Source organism: Neopelma chrysocephalum, unplaced genomic scaffold (genome assembly GCF_003984885.1).
Source record: "Neopelma chrysocephalum unplaced genomic scaffold, ASM398488v2 Primary Assembly neopelma1_73b, whole genome shotgun sequence".
NCBI classification, from domain to species: Eukaryota; Metazoa; Chordata; class Aves; order Passeriformes; family Pipridae; genus Neopelma; species Neopelma chrysocephalum.
In genome coordinates, this window is record NW_020897734.1 from 822118 (window position 1) to 835803 (window position 13686).

At 40.1% G+C, this 13686-nt stretch overlaps 1 protein-coding gene across 8 annotated transcripts in view; it reads right to left on the minus strand.

Moving 5' to 3' along the window:
• GRIA3 (glutamate ionotropic receptor AMPA type subunit 3) overlaps nucleotides 1-13686 on the minus strand; it is a 144990-nt gene that overhangs the window by 60121 nt on the left and 71183 nt on the right. For all 8 annotated transcript variants that reach the window (XR_003534871.1, XM_027687238.1, XM_027687239.1 and 5 more), the window contains 2 exons: nucleotides 4660-4713; nucleotides 3052-3213 (listed from right to left, as the gene is read on the minus strand). Coding sequence is in view for 7 of the 8 variants with exons in the window: in XM_027687238.1 (XP_027543039.1) it covers nucleotides 3052-3213; nucleotides 4660-4713 (216 nt within the window). In the remaining variant the exon portion in view is untranslated. The remainder of the gene's footprint in view (nucleotides 1-3051; nucleotides 3214-4659; nucleotides 4714-13686) is intronic.

A 13686-nucleotide genomic window follows, 5' to 3' on the forward strand; every position in this document is an offset into this window, starting at 1 on the left:
GTGGCAAGAAATAGATCAGATTAGTTTTCTTAGAAAACAGCTATACAGGCAAGCAATCACAAAATACACTTCAGGCATTACATCTCTTCAGTAATTTCCCACCTGCCTTCCCTTACTCTATGGCAAATCTGCAGAGGGTGGGAAACTGTGTGTAGCAGTAGCTCTTCAACAAAACCCCCAGACAACTTAACTTACTTGTTCATGTTGCTGTCAACTTCGTCCACTGCTTGTCACACGTATCTGGTGACACCCCCTGGTGCTATAAATTTAGTATCACCTAGGAAATGTTATGGAAGTGGGGTTTTTTTCACATTTTTTCCACATTTATGTGTTTGTCTGAAAGTTTGTCCCTCCTGGACTTTGCATGTGACATCTCTGGCTTTCACTGGCATTACACCTCTATCTTCAGGGTCTGTGTAGAGGAGACCCTGTCAGCACACACCTACTGGGAGCAATCAAATGTGGTCAGTCCGTAAGACCAGATTTCAACCCCTTTGTAACTGATCCTTCATATTTCCACAGCATTTGTAAGAGGATGGAGAGGAAAAAAGAAGAATGTAAGAGGGATCTGTGTGTACTGGTGCTCCTGCCCTTCTTTTGGCAGTCTGTGGTACCACAGAGACCCTGCCTCCCAAAGAATCTGATGCTGGAGTTTGTGCCAGAAGATGTGCTGCCCACGCACGAGTTAGGCCGAAATCCAAGTTTCAACTGCTTGTTCTGATTCTCTCTTTGTGGATAAGATTTATTATATTCAGAAGAAGTTAATTCTATCCTGTAGGGCAGGATAGCACAACTCAAGGTCTGCATTTCTTAAAACTGTGTGTCATCTTTCAGTTTGATAGAAGCCCTTATGAATTCTGCACACAGTGAGGCGTGTCTGCACGTGCAGATCAAGAGAATTCCGTCTGACAAAAAAGAGTGCAAAGGTAGGGCTGTGAAAAATGTTATACAGCAGATATTCTTACTGACCTTTAAACAACAACAGTTTATAAACTCTTACTGGGGGTGTGTGGTGGTTCCTGCTCTGACTGTAAAGGTACAGGCATTCTCTGATCATGCCCACCTGCACCTCTCCCTGTAATGTTTTGCTATGATCACTCTCTCCTCTTTTAGAAAGTTAACAAAGGTTATACGTCACAATCCACGCAACAATACAGAACCAGACAGTATTTTTAAGGTATTTGTTCTTGTATTAAAAAAAAATCTTGTAATAGCTGTCCAATCTAGCACTACATAAAACTTACACACTGATAATTTTTTCAGCAGATTGCGTCAATTGTCAGTAACCTTAATGCAGTCCCTTCCAAGTCATGCCAAGAGAGCTATCTAATTTTCTACTTTATTTGAATTCTACTTATAAATGCATGAACATGCAAAGAGAAAAAAGAGAGAAAGAAGGGAAAGGCTGATAAAATACAGAATAAATTAAACATCAGGGCTTTAATCTCTAGGCAATTTTATTTCCTAATCAAAAATACTGTACATCAATTTTTAAGTATGCTTTTTGTCTGATTGACAAATACTGTGCACATTTCTATAATGAGGGATACATTTGTGCAAAGGTAATGTAATCTTTGTGTTTGTACCATATACTTAAGAATCGTTTTTAAGGAGGAAGAATAATTATTCCCTCAAGGTAAATTGCTTTCAAGTGGAATAAAATTTTCTCAGGTTAACTGTATATATTTCAGAGCTTTTAAGATTAGTATGATACTCATCTTCACTTCTGCATCACTGCTAGGAAGCTTTAGAAAGCAGGACTAGGTCCTAATCCACAGGCAACAATACACTAATCTGGGTTTTGTGGGCCTCTGTTTGCCTTTCTCTGCTTCCTCTGAAACGCCCACCAAGGCTGTGGGATAGTGTGGGATTAAGATAATTTTTCTCCCTCACAGAAATCATATGCTCCCAGGGATGGAAAAGTGTATCTCCAAATGGCACTGCCAGAAGCAGCAGAACCTCGTAACTGGTTCCTGTTGTGTCTGTAGTCCAACCCAGCACTACCACCTACCCTGGTAACCCCCCCATGCATGGGACTGGAAGAGATTTTTCCTTCCTATCTAGTATTTTAATGCTTTCCTGAATTTTGTCTTACTAATACCAAGACATGACTCCAGTTTATCGAAGCAATTTTGAAATCCAAATCTGTTCATCAATTTGCATGTGTCCCACCCAAATTAACAGGAAAGACATGAACTGTCTAATCATGCCTGTGGTTCTTAGGTTTGCCTTCCCTGACTGGACTTTTGGAAGTGACAGAATTTAAGGTCTTCTCATCTACCACCAGACCAATATCCCTTCACCTACTGATATTGTTGAAAAAGAACAAGCCTCACAAAAAGGAGAAGAGAAAGAAGGAACATAATAGGAATATGAGTAATATGCAGTGGTCCCAGAAGATTTTATGATTTCCATGCCTGGACAGAGTATTCTTGATGCACTCCTTGACTGGACAGTGAATAGAATCTCCACTATAGAGATGCTATAGTAGAGGCACAAAAAGATCTGGGGGAGAGAGTAACAGGTTGCCTGTCTCCTAATAAGAATGGCATTTACTTCACTCACTCTATCATAGTTTTGATGAACCTGGGACTTAAAATACAGGGTTAGATTAGGAGGGCAACTGTCAGCAGTGACTATGAGGTAGCAGTGGCTCCTCAGTGAATTCAGAGCTACTTCATTTTACACATGAAATTCTCAATTACCAATTAAATGGACTAGTAATCCACAGTCTGCATCTAAACTCTAACCTAACTAGCCCCCACACCCACCCCAAAACTAACTCAAGAAGCTCAAGTCAAAAATTGTTATATCCACTGCACAAAGACAGGATTTGCAAGACCAAGCCTTTGCCTCTAAGGAACTCCCACCATGGTGGGCACTTGGGTCTGACTACCAGCCTCTGCTTCTTTCTTCTGGAAGGGCAGTGAATGTTGCAATATATTCTAATCAGGGATCTGTATCATACACATGCAAATATCTGAGGTTAAAAAGTCACAAATAATTATTAAAAGCATATCATTGCCATCACTGTCAGGTTAAAATAAATACCTTTAATGGTGAGTTTTTAGCTTCAGGGAATTCCCTTTCATCAAGCCTCACCCAGCGCTGTAGAAATTGTTGAACCATTGGGTTTTCATTATTAACAATCTGGAATCCAGTAATGTTGGCACCTCCATGCATTACTCTCTCCAGAACAATGTCTGTGAAACCCTGGGAGGACACATGTAGAAAACAAGAATCATTGTCATCCAAAGTCCCTTTTCTTTGGCTCAGTTTTACCTGCTACAAGTGCAGCACAAAAGAAATGGATTAATGTCCCTCTTGTTAGCTGACAATATCCTACCAAGGAGACAAAGGATAGAATTTAAAACATCTTTTTGTTCTTTCAGTAGAAAACTGCCCTGTTGGATTGTGGCAATGTCGTACGTAATGTTCACCAGTCAGAAAGAAAACTGGGGGGAAACTTGAAGTACTATTTCCTCTGTTGTCCTCAGTATGATGAAACTGGTCAAAGACCTCAAATCCTATTTGTACAGCAAAGTGCAAACAAAGGTTCAGGGCTGGGAACAGAAAACCACTCGACACTCAACTGTTCCGTGGAGGCAAAGCACACACCTCTTGCCAGGCAGTTCTCCATCACAGCATCACTTAGCATTTCACTTGCAAACAGAACGGGATGATTCTCTCCCACTCTGTTGTTATTTATACCTGAGGCAGTAAATTGGAGTCTTTTTGATTAGTATGACTTGATTGCAGTCTTGTTTATCTGAATGTCAATGGTTACACATGCTAAAATGCAACCCAGAATAAGAACCTCTGTATTTCTATGCACACACTAATCAGTGAGATCATGACTGGTTCTTATAATGCAAAATGACACATCTTAAAGTCAGACAGTTCTTATACTAAATAAGAGTAATTTAAAATTTGTCTTTTCTGCTTTAATCACACCAAAACAGGGATACAGAAAATCTTTGAGTAAGTAGGATTGCTAACTAGAAAGTGTGAGTTTTGGAAAAACATTTTTCCAATCACAGTAGACACAGAACTCAAAACTGAGTCTTCCTGCAGGATTAATTACAATACAAGATGTTTATAAGGAACTTAAGCAGATGGTGTTTCAAAGGCATCACAGAAGTCTCCGAAAGTCAATCCTACAATCCAGAAGAAACTCTGATACAAATAAAAATGTACTGCCTCTTCCTGGTAGGTCAGCACATAAAAAGGCACAACCCTACACTCTGAAATACAAAAGAAAAGCTAAACAGCCTGGCTGGTTTAGTTAATGGAATTGTTCTAATTTGCAGCTTTGCACCACTTATACACAAATATGCTACAATTATTTTTCCTGGAGGCTTAAATATAAAGTATGTTACATAGAAGATTACAGTCACAAGCATTTAATTTATGAGGAGAGAAATTAGTGCAAAGCATACAATTAAATTATTATTTTAAAACTGGTAGAGATTCTCAGACAAAAGAAGGACCATAACTGAGTAAAAATGAAATACCAGTTCTAGTATTTACTGAAGTAATTTCTCAAAATCCAAGAACTCATTCATGCATTTCCACTTCCTTATTAAAGTTGCCACAACCTGAACAGAATATATTACCCTCTAAAACGTAGCTATACTCGTCATGAAGAAAAGTCCTTACCAGGTTAGCTAACATGTAGTGATAGCCTCTAGAATGTTTGCCGAGGACTACAACCTGTGTGAAGAAAAAAATTACATATTATTCGGCTGTAAGAAGGTGACTCTCAACCAGTGGAAAACAGTCAGAGAATGAATATTCTGGTAATCTTTTATGCTCAATCCATGGACATGATGTAGTCATGTAGTTTCTGTTTTTAAAACACATGGGCAAAGTAAAACAAAGAGTAACTCACAAGGCTGAGGAGACTCCGCTTGCAGAGATGACCTTACCCGGCAAACTCACTCTTGTGATCACAGTGTCTTCCCTGCTGGCCAGGTTAATTTTAGTTATCAGTTCAAGTATTTCTGCTCTGAAATGAGGTAATACTATATCCACCCACTCACTAAACTCAGCACAGCAGGGCTGGGTGGGCTTCAGGTTGTACAGGGAGTTTCCTGCCATGGCAACCCTGGCCAAGCCTTGTCATACATGAATGCTTAAAGTCAAATTCCCAAAGTTATAAGCAGTGACCTTCATTGCCTTTTCACAGCTTTCAAAAGGCCTGAAAACTTGTCACTTCCAGTGCATCTAAATGGATACATCTGACCTTATGCATTTTGTCAAAATTTCTACTAAATGTTGTGTTGCACATCATCTCCTGCCCTCCCTGACCCCACTTGGGCATCTCTCTGTACAAACAGAGTCATTAAATGGAATTGCTAAGAGACAAAAAGGCAGTAGGACAAACTGAGCAGGCGGATTCTGTGAGGGTCACAGGGAAGAGTGTCTGGCAAGCCTGAACTCTGCCATCCTGTGTGCTCATCCCCACTTTAGGAATACTGTGCTTTTGCATAAAGAAGGAAAACATACATATCTCCTATGTCTATGCAGCTGGCTGCTGCCTCACCAGCAATCCCTTTGTGCAAGACTTATGCCACTGCACTTAGGACCCAGTCCTTGCCTTCAGATGGTAATCTCAGTAACATCCGCCCAGTCCTACAGCCATCAGGTGCAACAACATCCAGCAGTAAGAATTTAATTTGTAATTGTGGTGATTCCACGTGTGTCAGGACATAACTCATCTTACCCAGAACTGCTGGGTTAAAAATAACCAACATAATGCTGGTGATACACACAAGTGTATCACTCACTACATCCAATGAGTAGCTCAAGTGAACAGATGATGCTTTTTGATGGAGAATCATCTGAAAATCTATACACACCATACAAACATACTTGTCCATGGTCACAGAAAAATGCTCCAAATGCCCATACTTTAAAAGACACCTTTTCAACATGACCACTTATGTCTTTGCTAAAAACAGATGACATTTGAGTCACTGACTTTAGATATATGGCTGAGCCTGTTCAAGTTCTTGATTAAATTATTAAGTTCCCAATTGCCTCTTTGGGTAGTATTGTCCTTAATAGATGCCATTTCTTTTAAATTCACGTTTAATTCTGTAGGAATTTGCATACTTCCAGCAGTCTGAAAATAAATTGCTGTTCAGGTCCTCTAGAGAACTGTATGTACACTCTGTTGGTAGAAAGCATCTGCTTTCCTACACTCACATTTGTTTTCCATGGAAATGTGCAGGCTTTCTTCAGATCATCTGGTGTGCATGCTATATGCATACTGAATTCTCTGTGTTTTAATCTCACCTTAAAGGCAGGTTAGAGACAAAGAACTTATTTAAGAACAACAATACTCTTTGTGGTTTCAACCTTAATAACAAATAAGAAAGCTTTTACGTTTCTACACAGAAATGTGTTTATTTAAGAGAAAAATATCACCACAGATGAAGTCAGAGGCTGTAAGAAAAACATACATGGAGCCGCTACAGGCATCAGGAGCAATAATGCAAATAGGAAATGTAGGGCTCATTAGCATAGATTGGACTCAACTTCTGTCTCATCTGTTGTCATGTCTACAAAATGACCAGAAATAATTCTGGTTAGTCCTGTAGAGAGGTTCAACATACTACAGTCAAGCTTTAATTCATAAAGCATCTTTCAGAAGTGACCTGCCAGCATTTCTACTCACACAACCAACCCTGTCAGCTCATAACCATTGAACTGGATCTTAACAATGTTTTTAAAATTCACTACACACTACATTGCAGTCCTAAATCTTAACAAGTAGAGCTCTACTCCTCCCTCACCTTCCACCCTCTACCAACTGCCCAGCATGTTGAAGGGAGCTGCTGGATTAGTGAGCCCAGCAGAAACAATCACAGACATGTGTTACTCCTAGGGGAGAGAAGGGGTGGATAAAGCTTCTTTATGAAGAAGGAAAACAGGAGTATAACAAATAAATCTCATCAACTGCTGATATATTGTGAAGCTTATATAGAAAGTGGGATATTGAATAGTGGTGGTGAATAGAAAGCCAGGATTACAGGGCAAGGATTTCACAGAGCTACATGTCTTTCGTAAGTTTGACTTCTGAGACTTAATATTGCTTTCACCTTGACTGAAAGAAAAGCTTATAAGATTTTACACTGAACAAAGGAGGAAGGAAAAAAACGGCTGGAAACCATCATGAATAATTCAGATTTCTGATCCCACATAATTCTTGCTTTGTAGATAAAAAGATCATAATGTCAGGTTTGATATAGAATCACATAAAGTTTGTATTTTTAATTAACTCTTCGGATATTTCCAATTAATTAAGAGAATATCTAGAGGGAACATAATTAAAATGTATCTGGTTTCAAAATAAAAGTAAAATCTGCTGGCCAACACCAGGCTTACTTGAAGTGCAGACCTATATGCCAGATTGAGGAATTAAGTCAGCATTGCCAATTTTACTTTTTTGATTTGCCTGGGGAAGTTACTTTTTCAACGCAAGCCTAAAGACAATTTGGTTTCCACTGCATCAGTCACCATTATAATAAAAAGGCAAGTACAAATTTTAATTATCTTAGTTTTTACATTTTTCTTAGTTTGAAAAATAGCACTTTAGATATTATCTGGCCAATATTAAATTGGTATGAACTGTTGCAATATTTCTAAAGCAATAATGACAATTCTCTCATGATGTAGTTCAAAGACTACACAACACCTAAGAGGAAGGACAATAACTTTAGAGGAAGAGGAAGCAAAATAACTTTAATATTAACTTCACAATTGCTACATTATCTTTTGACTTATTTCCTAGTCAAATTACAAGCACAGGCAGTTCCTGGTCTAGAACATGGATCTGGGTTTTTAGGCCACGACAATTAAATACTGGGGTTAAGGATGAAGGAAACATTATGAGGAGACTGGTGAACTCTTAGATGAAAGTCAAGGCAAGGAAAGTCAAGGAAATGAATATTTCTCCAAGGACTTGATGAGGAACTAGGATGGAAAGAACAAGGTGTGTAGGTGAGCAATAATTGCAGACCACAGGCAAGGAAAGAATGAGCTAATGAATGACAAGACCCTGTGGACTCAAAAGAAATCAAGCAATGGAAGAACAGTGCAAGTCTGGTAGGTGGGACTGAGCAGTCCTAGTTTGTCTTTTAAAAATATCAATGGTCTGTCTCTGATTCATAAAATTTTTCTTTTATGGATGAAGGAAATCACAGAACAGGTGAGGCTGGCAGAGGTCTCTAGGAATTGTCTGTTCCAACCCACTAACTCAAAGCAGGGGCAGCAAGAGCAGGCTGCTCAAGACCATGTCCAGTCAGGTTTGAATATCTCCAAGACAGATTCCACAAGCTCTTTGGGCAGCCTGTTTCAGTGTCTGACCACCCTCACAGTAAAATGACTTTTCTTATGTTCAAACAGAATTTCCTGCATTTCAGTTTGTGCCCTTGCCTCTTGTCTTGTCACTGGGTATTGATGAGACCCTGAAACTCACAGAGACTCTCTGAGAAGAGCTTGACTCGAACTTCTTCATTCCTTCCTATCAGGTATTTGCAGACAATATTGCTTTGAGCTTTCTCCTCTCCAGACCATGCAGCTATGCAACCCAAGCTCTCAGCCTTTCTTCGTAGGTCAGATGTTCCAGTCCCTTAATGGTCATAGGGCCCCTTCCCTGGAGTTATTCCTGCATGCCTGTGTCTTTCCTGTACTGGTGAGCCCAGAACTGTACATGGCACTTCAGATGTGGCCTCACCACTGCAGAGTAAAGGGTCACCTCTGTTGACCTGCTGACCATGCTAATACAGTGCAGCCCGGGATGTTGTTGGCCTTCTTTGCTGTGACACTGCAGTGCTGGCTTGTGGTCAACTTGACTGCCAGGACCCCAGGATCCTTCTCTGCAGAGCTGCTTTCCAGCCAGGAAGTCTCTGTTATCGGAGCATGGGGTTATTCTTCCCAGGTGCAGGGCTTTGCATTTCCCTTGGCTGAACTTCATGAGGTTCCTCTCTGTCCATTTCATCAGCCTGTCCAAGTATTGCAGCACAACTACCTGGTGTACCAAACTCCTAATTTGGTATAATCTGCCAACTTGCTGAGTCTGCTCTCCATCCCACAACCTTCAGTTCACTTACAGAGAGGTTAAACAGTATTAGCCCCAGCACCCTTAGGGGACTCCAAATACTGAACAGCCTCCAGCTGGCCTCTGTCTTGCTATCACAACCCTCTAAGCCCAGCAGTTCAGTCACTTTCAAATCCACCTTCCTGCCTCTGTGGGCTTTGATTTTAAAGAGTCATTGAAAAATACAAGCTAAGAGCATATGCCTGCATTTTACTGAGAGAAGTAGCTATCATGACTTTGGCAGCAGTGAAAGGAAAACTACCATGTCAAATTAATACCTGTTAGGAGCTCATCTTCACTTCATTTGAATCCACTGCCATCTGGTCAGTTTAGTCTGTTTAATCAAAGTTATTTATCATTCTTTATTTACAAATGAGAAAAGAAAGAAAAAAACTGGATCACAAATGTACAGACTACCTCAAGTACAGCTCAAACCCATGATATTTTATGAGTCTATTAGATCTTCCCATAACATACTGATGCTGACAGGCAGTATTGCCACAAAGAAAGTCTGGAGATTTTTACCGTGCTTTTCATACCAGACAAGTGGCAGAAATATGCCACTTTAATGGAATGACAGGCAGAAATCTGACCTGCTGTAATATGTCTTTCCATTTCGACCCTATCTGGGAACAAGGCAGTGTAACTCTAGAGTTCTTCTTTCTTAGGTTTTAAAAAGACAGTAGTAAGAAAAATGAGATTTCCTATAAGCTCAGAGTAAAAAAAGGATTTTTTTATCTTTGTTGAGGTTATTTGTGCATTATTTTGAATTCCATTGTTGAAAAAAGCCCACATTCAAGAAAAAAACCAATCTACTGATTTTTAAGTATATGTTCACATTTCTGAGGATAGGAGAGCTTAGCTACCTCCAATTGAACAGTAATGTGCCTTTAAACCTTAGTATAGAAATAAAATTATGACACCTTTGCCTTCAAGGCAGGGAGAAAATGCCAGAAGTGATCGCACAATTCTTTCTTTCTTTCCTGCAGCAAACAAGCAAAACAGACAAATGGACTGAGGGCTAAAAAAAAATTTAACAGTATCATCACGATCAGCTATCAGTGTTGATTGCACTTCGTGGGAACAGGGAGATATCAAGCGCAGCAACAACTGTCTGGCAAGCCTAAATTGTTGTGGAGCACACTGCCTTCTCACCTGAGTATCAGGTCAGGTGGTTTCTAGCTTCTATCCCAATTGATAGCATTTCTGTTATGAAGATGGAGTTACTTCCACCTTAGATCTGAGCAGCTCCTACCTGATATTGGATTGAGGGATTGAAAACTTGTGCTCTGTGATGCAGCACTCTATTGGACCAGTGGCACTGGCTAATTTGGTCTTCAGGACACACTTAAGAAAGGAGAGGAAGAGAATATCAGGGTGACCATCCAATTAGCTCAATGAAAGCTGAAGCCAAGGCCCAAAAAGTTGTCAGTATGTTAGCAAGATGTTTACCTTCTCTTGAGTGGCACCTGCAAAGTGCTGCATCTCAGCTCTGTTTCTACCACTCGAGAGAAGGAGACACTGATGAAACTCTTCAGCTGGAAAACAGAATCCTCTCCCCTGCCTCCCTCCCACTCCTGCAGGCCCTTCCTGCAGCGAGGGAGCTGCCCATGGGGTCTGCAGCAATGGCACTGCAGTTCTCTGGGGTCAGTGCACTGTTAACAGCAATGCAGGTACCTCCTAGAGCGTTTCCATGGGAGCAAAGGTGCAACAGCACTTGACAGCAGTACATAATCATTCCTCACTATGTTTACTTTGCACAGGTCACCCCTTCTCATGTAAATTTTCCAGACAGGAGTAGGATAAACAGGAGAAGAGCAGAAAATAAAAGTTCTCCTGAAATTTGAACAGGATTTTCCTCATCTAACCAGATGCCACAGCAGAAATAAGATCCATTGTAACCTCGGTAGCTCAATTTTACTCTAAGCTTGCAGAGCCCACTTGCTGGTTTTCCAATTTCCACACAAACGCCTGAAGAAAGTGCAAATTCCCTTGGAGGATTATAAACACTAGATGAAGTTCAATCTTCCCTCAGTAAATTTGTAAAAATCCCTCCTTTTTGGGGGGTCATGATTTTGTCTCTTTCTATCATAATAATAATGGCCCATCTTCGCGAACAAAGATTTGGGGAAAGGTCTTTTACCTTTCCAGCCTGCGCAATGGATTTTTTAGGTGAGACACAGCCTGCGCTGAACTGAGCCCACCCTTTAATCCTAAGGTTCATCTGCCGGGGCCAAGCAAGCTTGGACAATGGCAGTGAGGTCCTCAGGACGTAGGTTTGTTTAGAGTGACCTTCTCATAGATGGATGGCCTTACAGGGCTAACGGGCTCCATCTCCCCGGGGAACTGGCTGGATTCGAACCTGGGTCGCAGAGGTGAGAGTCCTGCACGCTAACCACTAGGCCACCAGGGGTCCCTCTTTCTATCATACCAACAACACTAATGCCAATATACGAGGTTCCAAAAGATACGTCCCAGCTTGTGGTGGTCTGTCACTGCCAAACAAGTGATACCTGTCCTGCCTTTAATTCCACAGAGACAAAACCATTTCTATGTTCAGCAGAAGCAGCTTCCCTCATACAAAGCATCAAAACTCCATGACTGTAATTGTAGTGCAAACCCAGGGAAGGCGATTTATTTCTTCACTTAGTATTAATGGGACAGGAATGTGGCCATCAGGGATTGTGATGCTGTAAAATATGCAGTAAACAATGATTTCATTTATATGAAGAATGAGTACTAGATTAAATTTGAGTTAAATATTAAATGAAGAATGTATTAAATATTAAGATGAGGATTCCACACACATATTATTTGTTGCAGATAAAAATAACTGCAGAGATAGTTGAGATTAATTCATCACCTCTTCAGAGTCTTCATGTCCTTTAGGGAATGTCACAAACCCATACACTGTCCCAACTGGTGTATGTATTTTTGTGCAATATATGGACCTAAGGATTTTACTTCCACGCAATTACCACCTTACGCATTTGTGACTACACCTCATAACCCAAATCTCACTTTTCTCTATAGAACGGTATCAAGATCATTTGTTTGGGCTTATAAAACATTCTTCAAACAGCTTCTGGCTCTTCCACAGTGTCTCTCTCACGGGAGAAACTCTCCTAGAGAACTGGAATCTCCTAGGAGGAGGAGACAAAAATGTGCATGGTGGAAGCAGGGATCTGAGATGCCTCTGCAGCATTTCATTAAAGCTTTTCCCCCTCTGGCCCCCTTCTTGTGCCCTTCTCTCCTATGCCTCTCTCCTTGATGATAGTCACATCAAGAGTGAAATTCTGCCTTTAAGGCCATCTCCAGATGATGGTGTGCATGTTAGTCCTTGGAGGGTAATTAAACGCAACGTCTGAAAGCTGTATTGTGCTTCATTCTCCCTCCATATGGCTAAACCTTCTTTTCTCATAACTAATCTGACATTTGCTGATTGAAGATTCTGTAGTGGAATATGCATTTAATTTGTGCACTAAAGGTTACATTAGAAATTACTTCAGAAAAATATCACAAACTGCAACATCGGTTCTGAGGGCATGATACTTTCTCCTAATTTCTTTCCCTGTGATGACAAAATTTTCTGTGAATTTTCTGTGCCCTGACCAAATTTTCCTAAATTCATTTTCCTTGATGTGACTTAGCAATATTGTCAGATTAACTAATCTGTTGGCACAACTATTGTTAAAGGACATATTCTACTGTAAAGTATCAGACCTTGGAGAATATGGAGATGAAGAGTTTTATGATTCCTGTTAACTGACATTCATAATCACAGTTATTTACTCTTTAAGCTGAATGAAACTCCTTAAATAAACTTTTCTTTCTATCAAAATGTCTGCTTTGTTTAGACAGACAAGAACAGTGCTATATCTCTCAGGACTGCATCTCTCTTCACAAGTCACGTCCTTCAATACAAAAACCTTCATGTCAAAAACAATCAAAACTTAAGCTACCCTTCATTACTTGAAGCTATTTCACTAAAAACAAGATCGGATATAAGTGGCTGTTACAAGCACAACAAAAATTCTTTGTAGCATATGGAAAGGGTACTCAAAATTGCTGAGACCTTTGCCCCTTATTTTGCCAAGATATTCTCAAGAGAAGATACTTGTTCCCAGACAGCTTCCTGGAAGAGATGTGGCACAGAAATTCTTTGTTAGTGAATTCTTTAGCTTCTTGAGTAAGCATAACAGACTAAAAATCCAGCTGTGTTCTGGAGGGACTTTTGCAGTTGTATTTATGGGAAGCAAACAACTAATTACATATGTTACTCTGCAGCAGTGATTTCCATAGGTGTGTAATTTTAAGAAGGAGATAATATTTTGTCTATGCAGTTCTAGTACATTTTTTGAGAAATACACTCCCTTGAAAGTTATTCGTAATAGAGTGATCCAAGTTACATCTGAGGTAATTCCACAGAAGTGCTGGTACTTTCTGAAGCCTCTGTAAAATCTCAAGTTCTCCCAAAATTTAAATTTCACCTAAAATTTCATACGGAGGCTTTAGATCTCACAGAAATAACAGAAAGGTTGCTTTCCCTAGCAACATTCATGGTTAAACTTCCTTCAATC